At 51.0% G+C, this 26,888-nt stretch overlaps 1 protein-coding gene across 1 annotated transcript; it reads right to left on the minus strand.

The window, feature by feature from the left end:
- LOC109448838 (uncharacterized) lies at positions 1 to 24,854 on the minus strand. The gene is made up of 20 exons (XM_088793481.1): positions 24,663 to 24,854; positions 23,216 to 23,372; positions 21,669 to 21,966; positions 21,153 to 21,268; positions 20,902 to 20,928; positions 12,240 to 12,286; positions 11,970 to 12,132; positions 10,468 to 10,725; positions 10,129 to 10,243; positions 9,253 to 9,660; positions 8,745 to 8,803; positions 8,642 to 8,662; positions 8,482 to 8,540; positions 8,158 to 8,176; positions 8,000 to 8,060; positions 7,800 to 7,858; positions 1,777 to 1,968; positions 835 to 1,102; positions 464 to 579; positions 1 to 138 (listed from the first exon to the last, which is right to left on the minus strand). The coding sequence occupies exons 1-20, from the start codon at positions 24,731 to 24,733 to the stop codon at positions 25 to 27; spliced, it is 2,628 nt and encodes an 875-aa protein (XP_088649607.1). The 5' UTR covers positions 24,734 to 24,854; the 3' UTR covers positions 1 to 24.
- Between the last annotated feature and the right edge of the window lie 2,034 nt (positions 24,855 to 26,888).

Here is a 26,888-nt window from a genome sequence, read left to right on the forward strand (position 1 = left end):
GGAACAGTCATCTTGAGTGACTTCTTAGTAATGAGGGTCATGGGCATCCAAGTTCAAATTTCTGACAGCATCCACTAAATTATTCAGATCTCGAATCTCTTCTGAGCTCTGTTCTGAGAACAGATCTATCGTGTTGATCTGTTGAGAGAGAAATTAGGAAGCATCGATTGGCTGAAAGCTGTGCAGGGAGGAAGGAGAGGGGACACTGAAAACGCTGGGACAAGAAATGAACCAGGTCAAGTGAGGCCTTTAAAGAAATAGAAAGCAGACAAGAGTCTAAGGAAAGGGAGAGAAGGAAGGAACTGAGAGCCCTAGTGGGAGAGGGGAGTGAAACAGGGCATTGTGGGAAAAGAGAAATGAGTGAGGGCAGAGGGAGCGGCCAGGGGAGCTGTGACATGGCGAAGCGGATGAAGCTGGGAAGGTGGTGTGGAGGCCAAGGGCTTGCAGTGGGACCGCGCCTCACCTTCAGAATCTTCTGGAGCCTTCGTTTTACTTTGTCACTATGTTGCTTCAGCTTCTCCCAGGGCTCGAAAGGCCTTTCCTGGTTATCCACAAAGTTTTTCCAGCAGTCAGTAAACTCTGAGATGAAAGGAGAGTCCCAGTCAGGGCAGGGGGCAGAGGAGACGCATGTCTCACCTGCAGGGTCAGGGTCTCCTCCTTCCTTTCCCCTCCCTTCTCGTTCTCTCCCTGGGAATGTCCTTTACGGGTGTTACCCCACCTTGGCCCTCAGCTGGGCCCCCATCCTTCCCGTCCAGGTACCATCCCTCCCCCAGGGCCTTTTCCCTCTCGGAACTGCAAACCCTCCCGTCAGCTGACAGCTGTGTCTCTTTCTACCTGGTTCTGTCATGGCCAACACTGGGATGTTGGATTTCCAAAGCTGTCGCAGCCCATGCTGATTTACCCAGCGCCAGTGGACGTACAGGCGGGAGGTGAAGACCTGGAGGCTCAGGTGGGGGTGGTCATCAATGAAAGCCACCAGTTTCTCAGCACAGTGGGCACAGGGGCTCCATGTGACATAGCAGATGATTTTGTACCTCTGGGTTTGGTCCAGGTCCAGTGAGCAGATCTTGTCAATAAAGCAAATTTCTGCATGGCTCTTTTTCTGGGGAGGGTCCCAGACGGAGACAAGGAAGGGTTGGTTAAAAGGCAGAGTCCAGAGGTTCGTGACCTCTGCCCTGTAAATTTTTGAATACGTAAACTTGCCTAAGACAGGAAAGAATCTCCTTCCTTCCTTCCTTATTTATTCTTTCATTAACTCACTCATCCATTAATTCAAGATTCCCAAAGCACCCACAGCTTGATCCAAATCAGACAGGATCCCAGTGACTAGAGTAGGTGATGGCTTGGCAAAGAGACAGCCCACAGAACAGTCCTGAAGGCTCTGAGGACCTGTTTGGACACCTGCCCAGGAGGTTGTCTGGGGATCCCAAGAAGCAGGTCAGAGCAGAAGGGAGGAGGCATGGCCAGTTTGGGCAACAGGTGGAAAAGCAGGGATGTTGTGGAGATCTTGTTGGTAGAGTTAAGTGCTCAGTCCTCGGAAGAGCCCTTGGCTTTCCCAAAGCTGAGATCCGGAGGACCAGGAAACGTTAACTTCTCAAAATGGGGCAGGAAGAGCGTTCTGCTGGAGGGAAGAGCTTCTGCTGAGGCCCAGGATGGAAAGGAGCTGGAGTGTTCCAGGGAAGCTGGGCTAACTCAGACCCAGCCGTCTCAGTGTTTTCCCTGCACACTGGATGCGGGAGCCCCTCCTGCCCTGCGCCCAGGGAGCCCGCCTGGCACCTTGTTCTTAAAGTAGCCTTGCTCAAGTGTCACATCGAGCAGCTTCAGCTTGTAGCACAAGTAGGTCTTCCTCCGTCCCTTGGGCTCGCTGACCCGTGGCTGGTTGCCAAACTGGTAGTAGAATATTTCCTCTGGCAGCAGACTCATGTTTCTATGCAACAGGAAGGAGAAAACTGAAGATGCAGAGAGCGTCTTGTGGTGTCAGCCCAGGCTCTGTCACCTTGGGTTCACTTGGGACCTAGGGGTGGTAAGGGAGGTAAGGAGCGTCTCCTCTTTCTTCGTTGGCCAGAAGGACTGAGGAGGGGGAAGGAAGAGGAGAGAGCTCCCACCTGGCCCGCTGCCTCTCACCTCTAGACTGGCCGAGGGCCCCTCCCCTTTTGGAAACCATTGCAGGCAGGACAACTGGCCTGAGTGGGGTCTACGCCCTGGAAACTGGTCACCGTATGTCCTTCCTGGGCTCGTACACCTTTGTCCTGAGCGCCAGACTCCTCTGTTCGGGTCCCACAGGCACCTCAACCCCAACATGTCCAACTCCAGAACCTTGTCTTTGGGGAGTGAGGGACGGAAGCTGGTGCTTCCTCTAACTGCGCCCTTTGCTTCGGCATGTGTATCACGCTTTAGTCTGTACAAAGAGCAGAGGCAGGTGAACAGGAAAAACTTTTCACCAAGGGAGTGTTGTGAGAGAGATTTTTGGCTGAAGGACTCACATAGCTTTTTCTCCCCCAGTGGTGATTATACTCTACAGAGTAGTCCGTTTTGTATCTTGCTGGTTTTCATTGAGAATTACATTGCGAAGGGACCTGGCCCACACGGGCATGCAGAACCACCGGATCCTTTTTGAGAACTCTGTGGACTCTGCCCAGATGGACGAGGGGCACAGAACTTGGAGCCCTCCTGCCACAGCCCAGCGGCGCGCTTGACGCTGGCTCTGGTCGGACCCCACTGCACGTGGCCATTCATGACCCAGTGGACGCCAAACAGTGTGAACAAGCTTGGGAGGCTTGGTGGCACCCCAGCTTGCTGTCCTTCTGGACACTCCACCCAAGGCTGAGGTGACCTGGCTGATCATGGAGTCAGGCCCTGGCGACCACAGGGCTCAGAAACTTGCATCTGGCTGCAGGCGTCACGCCAAGGGTGCCCTTCCTTGGGGCGCACAGCACAGGGTGCCACTGAGCTGCATATCCTGTTCCTGCAAAGGCAGAAATGCCTTCCCCCTATTTCCAGCCAACTCACAGAAACACCCCTAAGTCCACCCATGAAAAACCATTTCTGACATCGGTTATGCTAATTTAGAAAGCCACTAATTTCATAAACTGAAACCCACCTCTGACATCTCTGTGCTAATTAGCAAATCTTCAGATGGAACTGGATGACAATTGCTGAAGAGACCATCTGTGACTGGGGCCTTTGATGACAGACCAGTGACCCAGGCAGAAGTTCATACTCCCAGTTAGGGCCACTGGCCACCCTCAGGGTGAGGATTAGAAGAAAGACACCCATTCATAGTACACTTAGGAGAAAACCTTCCTGATTTAATACTGAAGTTCCCCCATTCTGGGAAGATTCCCCAGTGCCGGGCAAACCCACACAGTCAAGGCTAAAGTAGTTCAAATGTTAGACAAGTGCACTACCTTAATAGCACAAGTGTTGACCCCTAGCCTTGAATAGCTAAAATTGTAGGCATGATAGAAACAACTTGGAGGGAGTACTTAAGGACCATTTTAATTTTGCACACTTGGTAGTGTCTTTAAGAGAAACAGTTTATCTTCTTGTCTTGAAGAGGAGTTACCTTCCCCATGGCAGAAATTAGAACATTCCTTGCAAAACTGTGCAAGTTTTTAAAATAAAACTTATCAGAATGCTTTGATAGCTGCCTCCAACAATTATCTCAATTGTCCTTGCACCTAAAGTGGACTGGTGAGCTTGAACAAAGGGCTTTAAGAAGACCCGGTGGCATGCCTACGAGATCTAGCCAGTGGCATAGAAAGACAGGCTGCTGGAGCCAGTGGTGGGGGGTCTACAGAGGCAGGACTGGGGCTGGAGGCAGGCGTAGACCCTGCAGAGATGGCACCAGAGAGGGAGCGAACCCAGGCCTGGAAGAGGGGAGGAGGCAGGAGCAGAGAGGACAGGAGGCAGTGGCAACTGGTCCTTGTAGCACAGCCCCAGTCTCCTTGGCAGGCTTGCCCCAGTCTGCCCTGGTCCCTGAGCTCTCAGGCTCCACTTCCCTAATACAAAGCTGCCTGGCACGAGGCTGCTGTTGGCCTTGGGAAAGCCCCTGATCTGTCCTCCCGCTGTCTGAATGGTGGATGCCCCTCGCTCCCCAAGCTGCTGTGATAGCCCAGGGTGGGAGGCCCTAGGGAGATTTTGCTTCTCTGGGCTCTAACCCAACTTTTCTCCTCCTGTGCCTTTGACTTACCTGATCCCAGGTATACAGTCTACTCAGCATGATTCTCCCAGCCCAGCCAAAATGTCATGGGCATTCTGGCTCCATTTCTCTTCACAGGGGCCCTGCTTTAGAAAGTCCCTTGTCTAAGCCCCTCCCAGCCCTCTCAGCTGAGGCCCCGCCTACTTCCTGCTTGGGCAGCAGAGATGGGAGGGCCAGGGTGAGTGCCTGCTCAGGCTCACACCCACCTTCTCTCTGTTCCTTGGGGCCCTCCCTCTGGGCAGAGCTGGACCTCTGGTGGAGACAGACCCCTCTGTGCAGCAGGACCCACTGTGATTGCAAAGGGAAAGTGAAAGTCGTGAGGGCAGAGAGGGGAGGATGGGACAGGCCCTGCTGAAGAGAGCAGGACAGAGGCCCAGCTCCCCTGGGGAGGGCAGGCTGGAACCCTCTCCACACCACCCCTGCTTTGCAGTTAGTTGCCATTCAGTGTCCTGACAAAGACTGGTGATAATGTAAAGTGAGGGCAGGGCGTCGCATTTTCATCTCCAGCCTTGGAGAAGGCAGGTGTGTTGAGCAGATCCTGTAATCCATCCTCATAGCATTAACAGGGCGGATCATAATACTGACAACTCACACGAGGTCCCATCACAGAGAGACTAAGTATTAGGCACGACTGCAGGACTGAGTTGCGGGAGATCAAAATTGGTGTATTCGAATTTAGCTGGTGTGTTTGAGCAGCGGGAGGCCAGGTTAGACAAGACCATCCCCTCCCCGGGCAAGCGGGGCATGGAGCTTTATAAGGGGAAGTAAACAAGGCTGTTTCTCTTCCAGGCTTCAAGGGCTTTTCGGTGCACTCTTCATCACCGAGGGTTTCGGGGTGTGACGATGTCCTCCTGCTCCGTATCCTGGTTCCCATGCTATTGTCCGGGAATGTTCAGGTCCGTTGATCATGGGCTAATGTGAGAAAAATACAAGCCAGCAGATACAAGCAAGCAGGGAGCAAGGCAAAATGGCTTCCAAGATAAAATGGTTTCTATTCAGCACATTCCCTGCGGTTTCTCAGGCCTAAGGCAGTTTCTGTTCCTGGCCTAACATGAAGACACTCTCCCCAGGTCACACAACAAATAAATGGCAGAGCTGGAATGCTGTCCAGGCGGTGTGGCCTCACTCTCTCCTGCTTCCTCATTGTTTCCTGAAAAGCAGTGTGTGTGTTGGAGGGAGAAAGATAGCACAAGTGGAGGGGGCTTTCATTCCCCTAGGGCATCGCAGGTCAGGAATTGAGGACCTGGATTTCAAATGTGCCTTGTGGCATGTCCACTAATGAGACAGGTTAGCTAACATGTCGCTAGGTAGACAGGAAGGTCCCTGGTGGAATAAACAAAAAAGGCCATGTCCTGAAACTCCAGGTTTTGAAATCACTCTTCGCTCCAGGACAAAATGTAACAATGCTTTGAGGTTAATCATAAAATTCCTTTTGGCCTGACAAACGGAGCAGATCTGATAGGTAAGAGTGGGTTATTTTGCTAATTCCTTCAGGACGGGCAAGCAGAACAAACCTGGTAGACAACGAATTTCATTAGAAGGTGCCACTTCCCTTCTTCAAAGAGCTCCCCTTCCCCAAGCAGGCAAGGAAAGGTATAAAAGTAAGAGCTTTTGCCTCAGACCCCCAATCAGGATCCCTTCACTGCTCAGGAGGTCTGACCCTTTGCTTTCAATAAACTATCTTCCTTTAAAACTCTGCCTCTCCTGGGTCCATGTTTCCATTCTTTGGTCTCACGAGACAGGATCCCGGCACTCACTCACTCCAAAGTCCCCTGCATCATTTGGGGACTCACAGAGACATATTCCTACTTCACTAAGACCTCTAGGTGAAAAAACAAAGAATCCTGAGGAAGAAGTCTTAGTGCAGTCACCTGTCATCTCAAATCTAGATTGCACACAAATATAAGGCCCAAAGGAACCTTTCCCAGCTTGTCTCCCCACTGCTTCCCCATCCCACACACACCCCATTCTGCCACAGAGGCCCTGGGATGGCCCAGGGGTAACAAGAGCATGGGCAGGAGGTTAGAGGGTCTGTAGAAATGGCGTCCCCTCCACCCCAATCTGTCCTAATGTTCAGGTGTTGGGACGGTTTTTTCCTGCAGCTCCAGCTCAGAGCTCCATCCCCCCTTATTGGGATGTCTCCCTCCATCCCCTTATTGGAGATGTCTCCTGCGGGCACTATGGTTAGAGGCCTCCCTGTCAAAACAATGTTGAATAATCACAGCTGCTAGGGACGGACTTCCCAGCACCCTGGCCAGATTTAACCAACCCCTAGCGTTGCAATAACAATAGCGCGTATCTCCCCAAAACCTGGAGGCCCAACCCTATAAAACAAAGCGCCCAACCCCAGTTAGTGCTCAGTTCTTTGGGAACAATCCCACTGAGCCCACTGGAGTAATAAAGCTGTGTTCTCCCTGATCTCGGCGTGCCGCTTGAGTCTCTCGGTCCTCGTCATTCTTCCACACACAGGGACCACAACCAATGGAAGATTCCAGAACAAGCTGGGCCCTTCCAGGAAGAGTGATCAGTGCACACTGAGGTGCTGTTCAAACTCAGAGCCAAGACGCCCCCACAGCCCGAGAAGCAGGAGGGATGGACCTGAAGCTGTACCCCTTTGCTGGCCTTTCCCCAACAACCGCACTCCTACATCTCAGCCTGGAGAACTCCTGTGAGTTCTCCGAGGTGGGCAGAGAATGGAGACGTGCTGGGAGCAGGACAGTGACTGTCTTGCAGGAGATGTTCTGGAGGTCCCTGTGGATTGCAAAGACTGGCCTTCCAGGAGGCCGGAAATGTCTCCTCCAGGAGAAGACATTTTGAGCTGGCCCCTTTGGACCATTTTGATGACCAAGGCAGTCAAGAATGTCATCCACATCTGTGCCCCTCTGTGCCTCATTCTGTGGAGGAAACACGGAGAGGGGAGCATTAAGGTAGACAGGCTAATGCAGCCAGAGACCCTGGATTCTGCCCTACACCCCAGGCAGCAGTGTAGACAGGGATGGCGAGTGAAGGGACAGGTGTCTGCCACCAGCAACAACTCCCACTAGAACAGTGAAGATCAGAGGAGAAACAGATGGTCTCTCCTGTTTTTTAAGGCTCCCAAATCAGGGGGACCTAAGACATTCTTCGCAGTGGTTTTATGCAAGTATTTCCCATGCACAGCTTCCCTCTTGCTTTTCCTTCCTCTGTGGCTGCCTGCCCAGAATCCCACCATATCAGGCTCATCTCTTTCTCCTTTTTGGGCGCCAGAGCCCATCCCACCCTGTTGGGAACCTCACTCATTTCCTCCCCAGGACATTCACTTGGTAGCCAGCTCTGTGGTCCAGGACCAGACCTTCACTTCCTGATCTACACTGAGCTCCTGAGCTGTCTCTGACCGATTCTCAGCTGCCCTTCCACTTTTTGTTCTGCTTTTTGGAAAGCTCTGATAATCTCAATCCTTACACACCCATTTGGGAATGAATAGGAGCAGCAGAATGAGGGTGGGGTGTGAGGGGGTGTGGAGCAGGGTGTGATGATGATGGAGTGGGAGGGGGTGGGGGCTCTTGGGGCAGCAAGGTCTGGAATGGAAGCAGGTGAGTCAAGATCAGGTCTGGCATACCTGGGAGACACAGGCGCAGCTGGGAGACACATAGGCATACCTGGGAGACACAGGCACACCTGGGAGACACATAGGCATACCTGGGAGACACAGGCACACCTGGGAGACACAGGCACACCTGGGAGACACATAGGCATACCTGGGAGACACAGGCACACCTGGGAGACACATAGGCGTACCTGGGAGACACATAGGCGTACCTGGGAGATACAGGCGCACCTGGGAGACACACAGGCGCACCTGGGAGACACATAGGTACACCTGGGAGACACAGGCGCACCTGGGAGACACATAGGCGTACCTGGGAGACACAGGCGCACCTGGGAGACACAGGCGCACCTGGGAGACACAGGCGTACCTGGGAGACATAGGCGTACCTGGGAGACACAGGCGTAACTGAGAGACACACAGGCGCACCTGGGAGACACATAGGCATACCTGGGAGACAACTAGGCACACCTGGGAGACACATAGGTATACCTGGGAGACACAGGCACACCTGGGAGACACACAGGCACACCTGGGAGACACATAGGTACACCTGGGAGACACAGGTGCACCTGGGAGACACAGGCGTAACTGAGAGACACATAGGCATACCTGGGAGACAACTAGGCACACCTGGGAGACACATAGGTATACCTGGGAGACACAGGTGCACCTGGGAGACACATAGGCATACCTGAGAGACACATAGGTGTACCTGGGAGACACAGGCGTACCTGGGAGACACAGGCGCACCTGGGAGACACAGGCACACCTGGGAGACACAGGCGTACCTGGGAGACACATAGGTGTACCTGGGAGACACATAGGTGTACCTGGGAGACACACAGGCGCACCTGGGAGACACACAGGCGTACCTGGGAGACACACAGGCGCACCTGGGAGACACACAGGCGTACCTGGGAGACACATAGGTGTACCTGGGAGACACAGGCGCACCTGGGAGACACAGGCATACCTGGGAGACACATAGGTGTACCTGGGAGAAACAGGCGCACCTGGGAGACACATAGGCGTACCTGGGAGACACAGGCGTACCTGGGAGACAGACACGTAGGACAAGGATCTTGCTCTTGCATCACCCACTCAGCTCAGAAAGGCCCTTGGTCATTGTGTGAGCTGCACTGTGTCTCCCTAAATTGATATGTGGAAGTTCTAACCCCAAGGTCCTCAGAATATGACTGTATTTCAGATAGGGCCTTTATAGAGGTGATTAAGTTTAAATGAGGCACGTAGGGTGGGCCCTGATCCAATCTGACTGACGTCCTTACAAGAAGAGGAAGTTGGGACACACAGAGGGATGCACAGAAGAAAGATCATGTGGGGACAGAGGGAGAAGGCGGTCATCTGCAGGACAAGGAGAGAGGCCTCAGGAGAAAGCAACCTGCCGACACCTTGATCCTGGACTTTCAGCCTCCAGAACTGTGAGGGGATACAGGTCTGTTCTAGAGTCCCCCAATCTGAGTTGTTACTGAGTCACCTCCCAAAATTCCGGTCTGTGTGCCCGAGGCACTAGTAAGCCAAAGCACTGAGACACTGGTGCTTGGAGATAGAAAAAGGTTTATTGGATTTGGCCAAAGAGAGGATGAAAGAACCACATCTCTCAAATCTGTCTTCCCCAAAAAGCAAAAGTAGGGAGTTTTTATGCAGCTCGGGAGTAGGGAAGGGGGAGTTTCAGAGAATCCAGAGAGAGAAGTCTGTTTCTTCAGTCTTAGATAACGTTTTGTATCAGACTCCTGGGCGTCAGCGGCTGGTTGTAGCCTGGAGACATTCTTCTGCAAAACAAACTCCTGAATTTTCCTCTTGACTCTGAAGTTATCTCCTCTTGTTTGACACAGAGACACCATCTCAGCAGCTTATGAGAACAAAGGGAGTTAAGCAGGAAGAACACTTACCTTGTGAACAAAGCCCTAGTCAAGAATTAAATTATTTAAATGCTAGCTGCTGCAAATGCATGGAGCCTTCAAACCACAATGGCCTTGGCTACAGGGTTTGTTTTGAAAGCCCTAGCAACCCAATGCAGTCAGTCATTCTCCCAGTGGGCCCTCCTTCTCTGGTTAAGGATTCCTTGAAGGATGTTTCACACGTCTTCTGATTTTCACACTTACACACTCATGACCACTTATGTTCAGTTTAATAACAAGATTTGGTTACTGTGGTGAGATGGGAGGAACCAAGTTGGGGGAGAAGGAGACTTCCTTGGTGAGAGGGAGACCTTGAGGGGCAGAGAGAGGAAGTGCAGGGGGGAATGACCAGAGCCAGCAAGGAGGCAGGAGGCCCAAGAACAGAGGTGAAGGTGGTGGGCGGTGAGGGGAGCACTCACCTGAGGATTTCCTCAAGCCGTGTGGACATAAAATTATAATTTCTATGCACTTTCTTCCAACACCTGAAACGCATGTACCGGTTGTACACGAAGTTTTCCCAACAGTAGTTAAAATCTGAGATAAAGAGGGGTGAAAGCAATCAGGACCCGCCCAGGAGACTGCCTCTCAGCCTTCCCAGGTGTCCCTGCTCAGGGCCTGGTCTCCTCCTTGCCAGGAGCCATCACTCCTGCCTCAGTTTCCCAAGTTGCACTCCCCACTCTCCCTGGGGCACTCTACGTCCCTCCCACAGCCCTGTCCCCGCTCCCTCTGCTCTCACCGTGGTAGGACATGACTTTCACCTGGGCCCCTAAGCAGCGCAGCTTCCGAAGCCCCTGCTGGAATGCTGGGTTCCAGAAGTAGTAGAGGCGGGCAGCGAAGACTCTCAGCGTCACGTTCCTGTGCTGCTTCAGGAAGTTGGCTATCTCCTCTGCACACCTGGCGCAGGGGCTCCAGGACAGGAACCAGGTGACATGGTAATGTTCACCAGGAGACAGCTTGTTAGCTTTGAACCAAGACAGGAAGCAGAGTTCTGCATGGTAGGATTTATTCTCATAGACCTGGGAGAGATGGGGAAGGAAGGAAAGGGGACGCTCTGGGCTGGCACGGCAGGCATGTAGAGGGAGGGTTGGAGTGGGGACGAGGGGCCAGGGAGCAATCGTCTCAGAGGCATGTTGTTGATTGACCTCTCCCTTTTTAAAATATCTCTCCTCCCTGTACTGAGTCATGCCTGCTTCCCCCACGCATCGACTCATTCATTAATTCCAACATTCATTCAAGCCACAAGCATCCTGAGCGCCTGCTCCGGGCTGGGCCTTTGGGGTCCAGCCTTGTTTCCTGGGTGCTGTCTGCTGGGTGGGGGGGCACAGAGCTGCACTGTCTGCAGGGGAGCCAGTAGCCACATGTGCCGACTGCACTCTGGAAATGTGGCTCGTCTGTGTTGAGCAAGTGTGAAATACACATCTCCTTTCAGTGACTTAGTGTGAAAAAAAGAATGTAACTATCTCCTGAAGAACTTTTGTATAAATTATAGGTTGAAATAATATCTTAGATATATTACAAAGCACACTAGCAACATTAAATTCATCAATATCTCTTAACTTTTGAACACTGGGTACTAGAAAAGGTTACATGACATAGGTAACCCCGATTATGCTTCAGTGGGATAGTACCGCTACAGTGCACACCCCTCCATCCCATAATGGCTTTTCCCCCCAAACAGGTTCTGAAAAGTCTGCAATCTGAGTGGCAGGTGGTGGGATATTTTGCAGGAGAGGTGAGTGGTTGTTTCAGGGGCTGCAAGGGGGGGTCTGATCTAGTGTCCATGGAGGCCGCAGACCTCATCCAGGCAGACCTGGCCACGGCTCAGAGCAGGCTGGGGGCAGGCAGGACGAGGGCTGCGGGCTGTCCCCTGGGGGATCACACATCCTGATTGTGGAGGAGTCAGGATTGTGGCCGGGGGAGGACCCGGCCAGCAGAGCGGTTACCGTGGCCACGTAAGGCGTTGACGTACAAGAAACCCGACTTTCTAAGATGTTCTCTCCTCCAAGGCTGCTAGAGGCCACACTAGATGACAAGACATAGAGACGGACAGCCAGCAGAGTCTCTAAAAGAGGTCTCGTGGGATAAGTCAAAAGCCATCGTGTATCAGGATTCAGGAGGAACATCAAGGGACAGACATCACGGGCCAAGGATGCAGGACAATGTGTGGGAAGAAGCATCTGGCTTTTTACTGATCCTTTTTTTTCCGCATCATCGCCTGGCTTAGTTCCTGCCTTTGATGAGAGTCTAGTGGGGCCCATACCTGGTTTCGAAAGACCCCACGGTGAAAGGATACGGTACGAGATGAGTAGTACTGCACTCCTGCCACTTCGAAGCAGAGGTAGGAGGAATTTCGCCCGTTGGCGTAGATCAGGTTGCGGAAGTGGAAGGAGAAGATCCCAGGATATAACCGCTTCATCGGGTTTCTGGGACAAGAGAGAAAAACAGAAAATGCAGAGTGTTCCCTGGAGTTTCTCCATGTGGTGTCTTCTGAACACAGTCCCTTGTACACCTGGGCTGTGCCTCCCCCAACCGCTCCTGGGTCCCTGAGTATTTCCTGCTGTCTCCCAGGCAGGAAGACTGGGGGAGAGGGAGAGGAGAGGGGTCAGGGACAGCAGGGACCGGGTCCCATAGGAGCCCAGGCTCTGCTCCTTCTAAGAGCACCCCTCCTACCCCACCCAAATTCCTTCGCACCCTTCCCCCAACCAGTTAGAAAATAGAAATCAATAATAAAACCCCCTCCGCCCCAAAATAGTAGCTTTTAATATTTCAGTTCTATTCATTCCATTTTCACTTATGCAAGTTTATTTTTTAAATATCAGGTTAACACCTAAATTCACAGGCTCCTGCTACTGTTCTAAGAGTGGGCAGCGAGCGGTACCTGACCCAGGGGATCTGGATGTAGTCTCCTCCACTGATACGTCCCCACCCTGCCATTTCTTTGGTGTGCTGGGGCTCTGCTTCCTCTCACAGGGACTGCTTTAGAAAGTCCCTTGTCTGAGTGACCTCCCAGTTTCCTCAGCTGAGGCCCCACCTCCTTCCTGCTTTGGCAGCAGAGATGGGAGTGCCCTGATGAGTGCCTGCTCAGGCTCACACCCATCTTCTCTCTGGAGTCTTCCCTCTGATCCGAGCCAGACTGGATGTCTTCAGATAAATACCCAGAAGTGGGATTACTGGGTCATAAGGTAGTTCTATTTTTAATTTTTTGAGGAACCTCTAAACTGTTTTCCATAGTGTCTGCACCAGCTTACATTCCCAACAACAGTGCAGGAGGGTTCCCTTTTCTCCACATCCTCCTAACACTTGTTTGTTGATTTATGGACATAGCCATTCTGGCAGGTGTGAGGTGATATCTCATTGTGGTTTTTATTTGTGTTTCTCTGATGATTAGTGAAGGTAAGCATCTTTTCATATGTCAATTGGCCATCTCTCTATCCTCTTTGGAGAAATACTTATTAAGGTCCTCTGCCCATTTTTTTTTTTTTTTTTTTTTAAGATTTTTATTGGGGAAGGGGAACAGGAGTTTATTGGGGAACAGTGCGTACTTCCAGGACTTTTTTCCAAGTCAACTTGTTGTCCTTTCAGTCTTAGTTGTGGAGGGTGCAGCTCTGCTCCAGGTCTAGTTGCTGTTGCTAGTTGCAGGGGGCACAACCCACCATCCCTTGCAGGACTCGAGGAGTTGAACCGGCAACCTTGTGGTTGAGAGCCCACTGGCCCATGTGGGAATCGAACCGGCAGCCTTCGGAGTTAGGAGCATGGAGCTCCAACTGCCTGAGCCACTGGGCCGGCCCCTCTGCCCATTTTTCAATTGGATTGTTTGGGTTTTTTTTGGTGTTAAGTTCTATGAGTTCTTTATATATTTTGGATATTAACCCCTTATCAGATGTGTCATGGGTGAATCTCTTCTCCCATTTGTTTTCATTTTGTTGATTTGGTTTCATTTGGTTTCCTCTGCTGTGCAAAAACTTTTTAGTTTGATGTAGTCCTATTTATTTTCTTTTTCTTTTGTTTCCTTTGCCAGAGGAGATATATCCAAAAAAAAAAAAAAAATTACTGAAAGCAATGTCAGAGAGTTTATTCCCTATGTTTTATTCTAGGAGTTTTATGGTTCAGGGTCTTACATCTAAGTCTTTACTCCATTTTGAGTTTATTCTTGTATATGGTGTAAGAAAGTGGTCTAGGTGCATTTTTTGTGCCTGTATCTTTCCAGTTTTCCCAGCACCATTTATTGAAGAAATTGTCTTTACCATATCATCTTTTTCCTATCATCCATTGACCGGCACTTAGGTTGTTTCCATATCTTGGCTAGAGTGAATAATGCTGCAATAAATATGGGAGTGCAGATAGCTCTTTGGAATACAGATTTTGTTTTCAGAAGTGGGATTGCCAGATCATATTGAAGCAGGGCCCAGCTGGGCCCCCTGTACTCAGAATGCCTCTGGGGTGCCCCAACCCCATCCAAGTGGGCTTCGCACCCCCTGTGGCTGAGCTCAGAATGCCTCTGGGATGTTCTGTCCCAGTTCAGGCTGCTTATCTTAGAAGATCACCTTGTAGATGCTTGCTAATTACAAACCTTTTTGCAGGTTACTCCCCCACCCTTCCTGGACCACTGGTTCCTGAGCCACTGGCACCACAGAGATAGATGACAGAGGGGAACATCATGAAATGAGAACAGACCTCCGAGATGTCCTGCAGCCTCTGGGAGAATGCCCTGGTTTTCCCTTAAATACCCCAAGCCGGTCTGAGAACGTTAAGGCAATTTTGGGAGGTGTTAACCCTCTGCCTTCTCAGACCTGATCCTGGCACTCTGGTAAAAAACGCTTATTCTATGACCCAACTCCTGTGTCGGTCTATTGGCTGAGTGGCACAGGCAACACGAGCCTCGGATTCCTTTGTCCTCCGGTTACAAGATGGTGCATATAAGGATTTCCTATAGGACTGTGATTTATGCAGTTGTGGGGGCTCGTTAAGCAGTCTCTGTAAGGTTTTGTTTTCATGTCTAATGCTGCAAGATGAGGTCCACAGGATGAGCAATTGGGAAAGGACGATGGATGGAAGGTGTGGGAGAGCAAGAACAAGCTGGACCCACAAGTATTAGCTGTGGAGCGCATGAGGATGGACAGAAACCCATGTAGTCGTTCTTGCCTATGACTTTAGTGGTCTGGGTGTCGCTGGGCCCTTCATCATGGAGCTAATGACACACACCTGGCCCAGAGGTCAGAGATGCTCAAAGGAGAAGTGGAGGAAGTCCTCACAGTTGCTGCTTCACACCAAGGAGATGAATCAAGTCAGCACCCCAACACTAGAACAGGCTGCTATTTCACTCCCTCCCTCTTCATCAGCTAGGATAATCCCTCCTGCGGGGCACACTGGTCCACAACTACTAGAAAGGGAATTCTGGGAAAGTAGTTTGGCCTGGCCTAGTCGACGCATTACAAAGCTACCACAAGGGGGCAGACTCTTGGAATGTGATTGGAATTGCATGGAATCTATAGAATTGACATCTTAACACAGAGACCTCTGATCCATGAATATGGTATATCTCTTCATTTAGTTAGGTCTTCTTTACTATCTCTTAGTAATGTTTTCAATGTATGGGTCTTATACAGCCTTTGCAAGATGATGTGGAATGCTATTTTTAGAGACAGATTTCTAGTAATAGAAAACAGCAAACACTCTATAATGCTTAGTGTGGGTCAGGCACTCTTCATAAGATATGTAGATATAAACATAAAAAACTAATTTAAGCCTCACAACCACATATGAGGAAGTTCTATTATTGTCTCCATTTTATGCCTATAATTTGACTAAGTAATTTGCCAAATATCATAAAGCAGCAAGTGGTGGAGGCAGGATGGGAACGCAGGCAGTTGCCTCCTGAGCCCCTACTCCCATCTCTATTCTACTTGTTAATAACCACCCGTGTCCACACAGCTGTCCTACCACACAGAAAGTCAAGACTGGTACCCTGTGAACATAAGGTCTTAACCTCATGTTCAGATTCCTTGAACCAGTTCTTTGAACTAATTTATGACACAGCAAGACCTCTCTCCCTCAATTGCTACAGGGAGGAAGGACATTCTCATCTCTGTCTTCCATTATTTCGTATTTAGGAAGAATTGCAAGTTTTTGAGAAGGAGGCGGTGGCACTTCATTAGCAGGAAAGCCAATAGCAGCCTGTGAGAACCAAATCTTAAGGGAAGAAATGGGGTGAGACATGGATAAGCTTTCTCTTGGAAAGAGCTTAAAACAAAGACACCACTTTCATCTACTCCTTAGTAATCAGAAAAATAAAAATTAAGACCAATACGATAGCTCCTTCCCACGTCAGACTAGAAAAGATTTAAGATGTTGATTGAATGGGTAAATGAGTGCTGTTGTGAAGAAAACACAATTCTGGTGAAGCTGGGTTCCAGTGGTCTTGATTCCTCTCAGGCTCCTCATGGCCTCCTCAGCTCTGCCACAGTCACCACGCCCACAGCCAATGTCATCAACAGCAGGACTGATAAAGGAAGTGCAGTGAGCTCACCTGGTGGAATACTACACAGCAATGAGAACTGATGACCTACAGCTGTAAGAAACAGGATACTTCTGGAGAAGGCTGGATGGGATGGGATGGGTGGGGGTATGGGAGATTTTCTCTCTCATTCTATTGATTATAAATTGCTTGCGTGGGGCCAGCCCGGTGGCTCAGGCAGTTAGAGCTCCATGCTCCTAACTCCGAAGGCTGCCGGTTCAATTCCCACATGGGCCAGTGGGCTCTCAACCACAAGGTTGCCAGTTCAACTCCTCGAGTCCCGCAAGGGATAGTGGGCTCTGCCCCCTGCAACTAAGATTGAACACGGCACCTTGAGCTGAGCTGCCGCTGAGCTCCCGGATCGCTCAGTTGGTTGGAGCGTGTCCTCTCAACCACAAGGTTTCCGGTTCGACTCCAGCAAGGGATGGTGGGCTGTGCCCCCTGCAACTAGAAAACGGCAACTGGACCTGAAGCTGAGCTGCGCCCTCCACAACTAAGACTGAAAGGACAACAACTTGAAGCTGAACGGCACCCTCCACAACTAAGATTAAAAGGACAACAACTTGTCTTGGAAAAAAAAAGGCCTGGAAGTACACACTGTTCCCCAATAAAGTCCTGTTAAACAAAATAAAAAAATAAATTGCTTGCGTGTTTTACTAGAAACCTGTAATATTAAAATCGTTTTCTATATATGAGAATGGATTCCCAATAATTGTATTATTGTTGGTAACTAGTATAACCCACCATTATGTAAGGACCCCCCTGTTACAGGATCCAGTTGAAGGGCAAGGACACAGCCTGTGACCAGAGGAGCTGAGCCAAGGGGCGATGGGCTCAGAAACCGAATGAATGGTGGTGTTGAGCAGGGCCTCTGTCCATTATTTCAACAAATGTGCTCTCTTTCCCGGGAGGGACTGGGCTGGTTACTAGTGCAAATACACTGGGGCAGCCACTTCAGTAGCCGGTAGACATCCACATGAGGGAGCAGAGGATGAGGTTTCCTGCCCCAAAAGAGTGAAGATAAAAAGACAGACTCCAAATTCTGCCAAGCGACCGAGAAGGACACTGACACAGAGGGGCATTTTGTCATTTGTGTTGGTTCGTGGACATGAACCAGGGCCCAGGGTGGCATCTCTAGGAAGGACTTCAGGCCATGGTCGTGTAGACGACTCATGCCAGGTCATCTAGGGGTGAATGTCAAAGAAGATGGAGGAGAAGCTAAAGGCCTTGATTCATGCTGGGTCTGGGAGAGGCAAAGAGAAATCGAGTCAGGCAGCTAAAGGGGAACATGGACGCGAAGGAAAAAGGCAGCCAGGAGGGGGACCAGGAGGAAAGAGCAGAGAGAGGAAGGAACAGGATTAAAGAGGAAGATAAACCACTCTGGGCAGATGGAGAGAAGAAATGGGCCTTCAGAAGGGAAAGAAAGGAGGGAAAGAGAGAGGGAGGGAGGAAAAAAAGGAGGGACGGACGATACGAATCTGGGTTCTACTTTGTCCTACCTGTGACCTTGGGAAAAGGGAAAAAGGACTTTCCCTCAGAGCAAAATGGTACTAAGTAGTCAGTCCCTCGTCTGAAGATTGGAGAAGTTGGGGTGAGCTTGGGGATGAAGAGGGCTTTGCCCAGGCCTGAGACAAGGTGAGTCTGCACCAAAAAGTGGAGGCTAATTTAAAGACAAGGGAAAGGCGTCCCCTCTCTGTTGTCACGCCGCAGCCTAGCCGTCCGTCCCCTCGTGCCTTTCCCTAATGAAAGAAGAGTCTGTGAGACTGTACCTTTCAGGGACTTGGCTTCACCTTTGTGCTTACACCTCATGTCTCTGTTTGGCCCCCAAAAGATGGTTGGTCAGCCAATGACGGGTAAGATTTCTCACGGGAGAAACAACCCAAGCCAGGAGGAACCGTGTGGGGACCACTAGGAGAACTTACGGGGTCGATAGAGGTGGGCACAGCCCCCACCTTTCCCCAGCCGAAAAGACCTTCTGCCTCTGTGGCTATATTCCTTCCCATTACCTGCTTGGGAAGTGAGTCAGTGATGTGATAACATCAGCTCTCCTTCCATTCTTAACAATAAGTTTCAGCATAAAGGATTTGTTCCTGGGACGGCATATATCATAATTGTTATGACATCATGGGACTTTCTGTTCCGGCTATTTGCAGGCAAGGGTGATTGGTTTGAATCAGTTTTCTGGTATGATGTATGAGATTCACAGACCGTGGAAAAAACAATGCTACTTCCTTGTATGTTTATCAATAAAAGCCACAGGATGGCTCGATTCAGGGCTCACAGTCCTTTGAGGTGGTGAGATCTTTGGCCCTCTGTGTTACAATTTTCTTAATTTCTGTTTCTTTCTTAACCCTGCGCTGCCCCTTCTCACTCTCCCACAGCCTGTGTTGTGCTGGACATGACACCTCTCCATCCGTCCCCCTCACCTGGGCATGGCACCATCACCTATGGGACTCAGGCTCCCTGGCACACCTGCTGCAGGAGCAGGAAGAGACACAGAAATGAAAGCATCAGCCTAGAGGACACGCCGGGACCCCTAGAGAGAGGCCAGGCCAGACGCTGGGGTCAGGGGACAGGAGGAGCTCCCAGGGATCAGAGAAGGAGCCCTGGAGGGAAGGAGGGGAGTCCCCATCACGAAGACCAGGAGGAGGGGACTCAGGAGCAGGAACTGGCCCTGTCCTGGGTCTCAGCTGTGACCGCCCTGCTGAGGCCCTGGGCGCTTCCTGGCATCACCTCTTCCCAGCACCTGGCTGCACGTGGTATGAGCAGAACTTGCTGCAAGATTGAGGTATTACTGGTGGATTGAGTGATTTAGTGAATGAGAGACTTCCCCTCTATTTTATAATAACTTCTTCCTTTGTTGAGGATTGCCTATCTCAGACATTTAAGTAAATAAATACTCAACATTTAACCGTCAGGGCAGCCCCCTGGTCAGTCACTCTTACTCTCCACACGTTACAGGTGAGGAACCCAAGAGCCAGTCCTGTTCCCTTTGCAAACAAACGGGGTCTCCAAAGGTAACACCACTGGAAACTGGGACTTATGGGGTATCCTATCAGCCACCGTTCATGGTAGGTCACTTTGATTGTCCATTGAAAGGATGTACAGGCTTGAAAGTTCCGGGATTTGTCCTGTCCCCTTTCTCATGCTCCCTTGGAATGAGACATCGTGATGGCTGTAGGTGGGCAGCCATCTGAAGCCTGGAGGAAACCAGCAGCAGACGAGCACCTAGAGCTGAGCTGGGGACAGGGGCTGTGGCCCAGGTCCTGACAGCATTGCCGAGCAGCTGAGCCAGGCCCACACCCTACCCTTCCCACGTGCCTTGTTCTGTGAAACAGCCTGGTTCAGCCCTCCCGGCAGCTTTCCGTCACTGGCAGCCACAGTCCCTGCCAGGCTCCCTCGATCCCAGTGTCCTGTCCTTAGGCTCCTTCTTGCCCCTTGGCCTTTCACCTTTGGCCCTCAGCCCTGCTTTGCCCCTCCTCTCACTGCCCCCCCTCTCCTTTGCTTCCATCTCTCCAGGTGACTGCGTATCAGTTCTCCCCTTCAGGCTGCAGGCCCTCCCTGACTTAGTCCCTCCTCCCTCCTTGGCCATGGTCATCGTCTGTCCTTACTCTCCATCCCTCCAATGTCTCAAACTCAATGACTCCTCCCGCAGTCCCTGCAGTCACTGTGTGAGGTTGTGACCAGGTTGGGCCCTGGCACGTGAGCAGAAGTCTGTGAGGTGAGACCTGGGAGCCTTCACTGCCCGGAACAGCCTGTGCAGGACACCCAGCTGCCAGGGGCTCACTCAGCAGGACGCAGGCTCCACAGAGACATGGCAGGAGAGACATCTAGTGCCTGTGGTGGGTCCTGCTTGGGCCCAGGACCGTAAAGGGCAGAGGTCATGCTCTGGCAGGAAAGCCCCTCCCTCTAGCTTCCTCACCAGGGCAGGGGAAGTAGAAACAGCCTGAGGACTGGAGTAATTCCCAGCCCCCATCTAACTGACAATTTGAATGTTTGTTCCCAATATTTACACTCATTTTTTCTCTTTTCTTATTGTGTAGGCTGTCATTTCAAAAACTTGCTGCTAACAGTGTAATAGTTAGTCAATGAATGTAGGTTTTTAAATGCCAGATTCCCCTGCTATAAGGATTAGCTGATTTTTACTTGACCCCAAGCGGGAATTAGTATACCCACTGCCCCCACCCCATGAAGGTACCTACAAAAGAGAAAAGCATTTGCATATTTGCAAGCATTTATTGAGCTATTTGAACTTCATGATACATTTAGAAAGGGAAAAAAAATTTGTGGAAGATTCTTAATTTTTCATTTCATTGCTTTGGATTTAAAATCAATTAAAATCATCAAAAACTGTTCTGATACTATTGATAATAATCTCACTGGTGTATATTTGGAACACAACATGGATTTTAAATGACAGTAAATCTATTAGATTTAAAAACAAACAAACAAACAAACAAACAAACAAACAATTTCTTATGAGCTCATTGACTTTCGCCGGTTTCTTTGCATCAATCTGGAGATGGTGGCCAATAGGGAGGTTCCATTTCTTGAGAAAGGGTATTATTCTGCTGTTCAACGCAGGTCTCCTGCCTTCTTTAGAGACATTGAAGTCCACCCATCAATTTTCCTGATTCTAGATCCAGAAGGCAGAGTTGAAGGAAGCAGGGAGTGAGGCAGTTGGAAAGATGAAAAGAGAAGAGGTCTGGGGCAGTTACAAAACGGGGAGAGAAGGAGGGACACAGGGAGGTGAGAAAGCAGAGGCACCGTGTCAGAAGGGATGGGAGGGATAGACCTGGTGCCCCGGCAGAGAGCAGGTAACCCAGAGGAGGCCCTGAGCACAGGGAAAGAAAGGTCCAGGGAGAGATGGTGAGGGGGAGAAGGGGCGTGGAGGTGGGAGGACGGGGAGCAGGGAGGGAAGAACCTCACCTGGAGAATGTCCTCTAAAGTCATAGATAGTCTCTCATAATTTTCATCCATGTCATCCCAGGGGAAGAAGGGTGTTCCCTGGTGGTCCACGAAGGTTTCCCAGCAGTACTCAAAATCTGAAAGGTGACAGGGGAAACAGAGGTGAGCTCCAGTTCTAGGGGTGGGTGAGGGGCCACAGGTGTCTGACTCTTAGGGACACACTCTTCCCATCATAATTTCACTGCCTCCTCTTTCTTCCCTCAACTTCTCTCTTCCAACTGGAATCTGAGGCTACAATTCTCCCCCTTTCTGGAAGCCCCCAAGTCCTTCTTGTGTACCCTCCCCTGCCCAGGACCACCTTTCTCCCCTGATTTCTCTCTTCCAGTAGACTCCGCAATCCTCTCCATGGTCCAGCACCTCCTCTGCAGGCGGCGAAGAGAGGCTGCCCTTCCTCTCACTTTCCCTAAGGCTCTCTAGGTCGCCCCTACCTGGTTCTAGCCCCTCCCACACCCCTGCCCCAGCTCCCTCTGCTCTCACCCTCTGATGACATGATATTCATCTGGACCCCTGCGTGATGCAGCCTGCGCAGCCCCAGCCGGTGTTCGGGAGAATTGGAGTGATAGAGGCGAGCTACGAAGATCCTCCAATCTGCGTTCTCGTTCTCCTCCAGGAACCTGACCACAGCATTCGCACAGTTAATACAGGGGCTCCAGGACATGTACCAGGTGACACGGTATTTCTCACCAGGGGACAGCATCTTGTCCAAGAACTTCTTCTGGTTGCGGAACCAAGAGATGAAGCAGAGTTCTGTATGGCGTCTCTTCTTGGGATAAAACTGGGAGAGATGGGGAAGGAAGGAAAGGGGACGCTCTTGGCTGGCACGGCAGGCATGTGGCAGGGCGAGATGGTGTGGGAACCAAGGGAAAGGGCCCAGGGGCATGTCCTGCATTGATTTACTCCTTTCCATCTCTGCTTTCCCTTCTGTTTGTACTTAGTTATCCCTTCCCACATGCATCGACTCATCCATTAATTCCAACATTCATTCTCCCATCCATTCAAGCCACAAGCATCCTGAGCGCCTGCTCCGGGCTGGGCCTTTGGGGTCCAGCCTTGTTCCCTGGGTGCTGTCTGCTGGGTGGGGGGGCACAGAGCTGCACTGTCTGCAGGGGAGCCAATAGCCACACGTGCTGACTGCACTCTGGAAATGTGGCTCGTCTGTGTTGAGCAAGTGTGAAATACACATCTCCTTTCAACGACTTAGTGTGAAAAAAGAACGTAACTATCTCCTGAAGAACTTTTGTATAAATTATAGTTTGAAATAATATCTTAGATATATTACAAAGCACACTAGCAACATTAAATTCATCAATATCTCTTAACTTTTGAACACTGGGTACTAGAAAAGGTTACATGACATAAGTAACCCCGATTATGCTTCAGTGGGATAGTACCGCTACAGTGCACACCCCTCCATCCCATAATGGCTTTTCCCCCCAAACAGATTCTGAAAAGTCTGCAATCTGAGTGGCAGGTGGTGGGATATTTTGCAGGAGAGGTGAGTGGTTGTTTCAGGGGCTGCAAGGGGGGGTCTGATCTAGTGTCCATGGAGGCCGCAGACCTCATCCAGGCAGACCTGGCCACGGCTCAGAGCAGGCTGGGGGCAGGCAGGACGAGGGCTGCGGCCTCTCCCCTGGGGGATCACACATCCTGATTGTGGAGGAGTCAGGATTGTGGCCGGGGGAGGACCCGGCCAGCAGAGCAGTTACCGTGGCCACGTAAGGCGTTGACGTACAAGAAACCCGACTTTCTAAGATGTTCTCTCCTCCAAGGCTGCTAGAGGCCACACTAGATGACAAGACATAGAGACGGACAGCCAGCAGAGTCTCTAAAAGAGGTCTCGTGGGATAAGTCAAAAGCCATCGTGTATCAGGATTCAAGAGGAACATCAAGGGACAGACATCACGGGCCAAGGATGCAGGACAATGTGTGGGAAGAAGCATCTGGCTTTTTACTGATCCTTTTTTTCCCCGCATCATCGCCTGGCTTAGTTCCTGCCTTTGATGAGAGTCTAGTGGGGCCCATACCTGGTTTTCAAAGACCCCTTTTTTAAAGGGCATAGGTAAGTGAGTCTGTGTTCCTTCCACGTGGTAGCAGATGTAGCAGCCAAACCGAAGACTGGCGTTGTGCAGGTTGTAAAAGTGGAAGTAGAAATAGTCACGATACAACTGCTCCATCGGGTTTCTGGGGCAAAAGAGAAAACAGAAAATGCAGAGAGTGTTCCCTGGATTTTCTCCATGTAGTGTCTTCTGAACACAGCCCCCTGTGCCACCTGGGCTGTGCCTCCCCCAACCGCTCCTGGGTCCCTGAGTATTTCCTGCTGCCGCCCAGGCAGGAAGACTGGGGGAGAGGGAGAGGAGAGGGGTCAGGGACAGCAGGGACCGGGTCCCATAGGAGCCCAGGCTCTGCTTCTTCCAAGAGCACCCCTCCTACCCTACCCAGATTCCTGCCCACCATCCTCCAACCAGTTAGAAAAATAAAAACGAGAAAAAAAACAAAACTAACAAACCAATAAACAAAAAACCTTGGCCCCCAAATAGTAGCTTTTAATATTTCCACTCAATTGATGCTTAACTTCTCACCGATGCATGTTTATTTATTTTTAAATATGAGGTTAACACCTAAAGTCACAGGCAGCTCTACTGTTCTAAGTGCTGTATGTATCTGAAGTCATCTACACCTCCCCATTTCCTGGGGGGACCCATCCCAGAGAAGAGCGGAGGAAGAGGGGCAGCAGCCTGCCCGAGTCACAGGGCTGGCTACCTGTCCGGTAGTGACGGACCTGGTACCCTGTCCAGGCACAGCCATGCCCAGCTATTCCCTTGTGTGACCTGGCAGCAGTGTGTGCCTTGGGTGGGGCGCTCTTTTCTACTTAATTGCAAACTATCAGCCTATCTCCTGACCTGAGGTATCTTTTCTCCAGGTCAGGGCTGGTGGTAGTGATAACTGTAAAGGTTGTGGGTGTGTCTGGGAACAGTCTGCATTTACTTTTCTGCTCACAGTGGAGACATCCTTGGAGCAGATAACGTATCTTCTTGCCCCAGACAGCTATTCTCACACGGTGTGTATACCAGGGTCAGTAGAAGAGCAAATCGATCAAAGTGCTTAAAACTAAATCCACCAACTGCTTCACTCATCCTTTCGTCCAATTCTAACTGTTAACAGAGCACAGGAAAGACCGTGGGGCAGGCTGCCCCACAGGCCGGGAGGGGACAGCCCAGCCCCACAGACTTGCAGACTGAGGGGTGGGCCAGGACAACAGGGCTGGGTGGAGGTACGGGCAGGGACATTCAGAGTCAGTAGTGGAGACAAAAACCCCCGAGGGAGAGGGACCTGCAGAGAAGGAGCTGAGAGAGGGAGAGAAGCCAGGCTGGACAGCAGGAGGATGGGCCCCAAGGACAGAGGATCTTAGGGCCCCCTGTGAAGGAAGGGGCTACGGAGAGGGGGCCAGCGGGCCAGGGTGGGCAGCAGTACCTGGTCCAGGACTTCTTGATGTAGTATTCCAGCCAGGCTTCTGCCTCTTCCCTCAAATACTGGAGATCCATTTCTTCTCACAGGGGCCCTGCTTTAGAAAGTCCCTTGTCTAAGCACCTCCCAGCCCTCTCAGCTGAGGCCCCACCGACTTCCTGCTTGGGCAGCAGAGATGGGAGGGCCCGGGTGAGTGCCTGCTCAGGCTCACCCACCTTCTCTCTCTTCCCTGGGGCCCTCCCTCTGGGCAGAGCTGGACCTCTGGTGGAGACAGACTCCTCTGTGCAGCAGGACCCACTGTGATGGCAAACGGAAAGTGAAAGTCGTGAGGGCAGAGAGAGGAGGATGGGACCGGCCCTGCTGAAGAGAGCAGGACAGAGGCCCAGCTCCCCTGGGGAGGGCAGGCTGGAGCCTTCTCCACCCCACCCCTGCACCCAGCCCAAGTCTGTGCCCAGGGCACGCTCTGCCCCTGCCTGCTGAATGATGGAGGTGATGGGAAAGCGTGAGCCTTGGATTGGGACTCCTGTGTTCTCTGTGGACACAGAAAATACGGACACAGGGAAGGAACACATGTGCTTTGAGTTCCTAGTTCTGTGCTGGGTCCTCTGCATGAGTCCCCTCAGCCTTCACATGAGGCGTGGAGGCTAAGCTCGCTCTGATCTCTCTTCCTCTTCTGCTGAGGACACATATCCCCTTATTGGGGTTTCACCCTTGTAACCCAAACCTAATCACCTCCAAAGGCCCCACCTCCAAACACAATCATATAGTGGAGTAGGGCTTCAACATATGAATTTGGAGGACACTAAAGTTCAGCCCGGAACTAAGAGTGTTCCCTGGCTAGCTCGTCATTCGGTGGCACAGTGGGGCGGTGGCTGCCTGACACCCAGAGCTGCCTCTCCAGGCTCTGCCTCTGCCTTCTCCGAGGTCACGGTCACTGCTAGTCAGGGGAGGCCCAGCACGTGAGGAAGTTCAGCTGGGCAACTGCTGCCCTTAGCACGATGGAGATCGTCATGGGAACAGGACAAGGAGTGTTGGTGGGGAAGGGGGGCTCCCCAGCAGGTTAATTCATACTGTATATTCATTGGAGGACGCTCAGGTAGCTGCTGGTGGAGCCGGCCCCGAAGCTGCCTCTTTCCACAGGTAACCATGTCCTACAGGCAGCGTGTTCCCTGTCCTCTACATTTTCCTGGCTTGGGCATTTGTGTCTGTGTCTCTCTGTAAATAGTACCTGGCTATTTGGGGATTATTTGCATGCGTGGTGTCGTTTGCGTCTATCTCTCTGGCCCTTTACTCTTTCAGTCGACATTATGTTATTGCCATCAGTGCACCCCATCTGGGGGCCCACTGGACTCTGACTGTCATTGAGGATACCATCTTGCAAGGGTGACTGTGTACTTGCAAAGATTTAACAGTCTAGGTTAGTTTATTATTTTATAGTTTATTGTTTTCTTCTTTCTTTCTTGTCTTTGTTTCTTTCCCCGACTGCCTGACTTAATTGTTCTGTTTTCCCAAGGCTACACACATACCTCGTTAATCTAGTTAATTGCCAGAACACTAACTTGAAAGAGACTGTTTCAGCCCACAGACATCTGGATGCTGGCAACCAGGCTGCAAGATGACGCATGGAGCACCCCTACATCCGTGTCCGAGATAACCTTATCTCAAAACGAAGCAGACCCTAGGAGGAATTTTCCGGACAGAGCTGGACCTCTGGAATCACTTGGCTAACTCCCAGGAATCACTCATCTAACTCCCCTTTTCCTTTGTTCTGCGTCTTCTTGTGTGCCTATAAAACCTTCTGGCCATGCTAGAAACGGGGAAGGTGGTCTTTGAGACAGCAGTCCACCATCTTCCTTGAATGCTAGCATTTTTTAAAAATAAATTTTATTAGGGAATATTGGGGGACAGTGTGTTTCTCCAGGGCCCATCAGCTCCAAGTCGTCGTCCTTCAATCTAGTTGTGGAGGGCGCAGCTCAGCTCCAAGTCCAGTCCCCATTTTCAATCTTTAGTTGCAGGGGGCACAGCCCATCATCCCATGCAGGTAACCAGTAACCTTGTTGTTAAGAGCTCACACTGGAATCGAACCGGCAATCCTGTAGTTCAGAGCTCGCGCTCCAACCAACTGAGCCATCTGGCTGCCCGGAATGCTAGCATTTTGAATACACCTGCTTTTCTTTCCACCAACCCTTGTCTCTCGATCATTGTCTCGTGAGCAGCAAACCAAACCTGAAT

Source organism: Rhinolophus sinicus, chromosome 1 (assembly GCF_057876585.1).
Source record: "Rhinolophus sinicus isolate RSI-liver-muscle chromosome 1, RSI-T2T, whole genome shotgun sequence".
In the NCBI taxonomy this organism is placed as follows: Eukaryota; Metazoa; Chordata; class Mammalia; order Chiroptera; family Rhinolophidae; genus Rhinolophus; species Rhinolophus sinicus.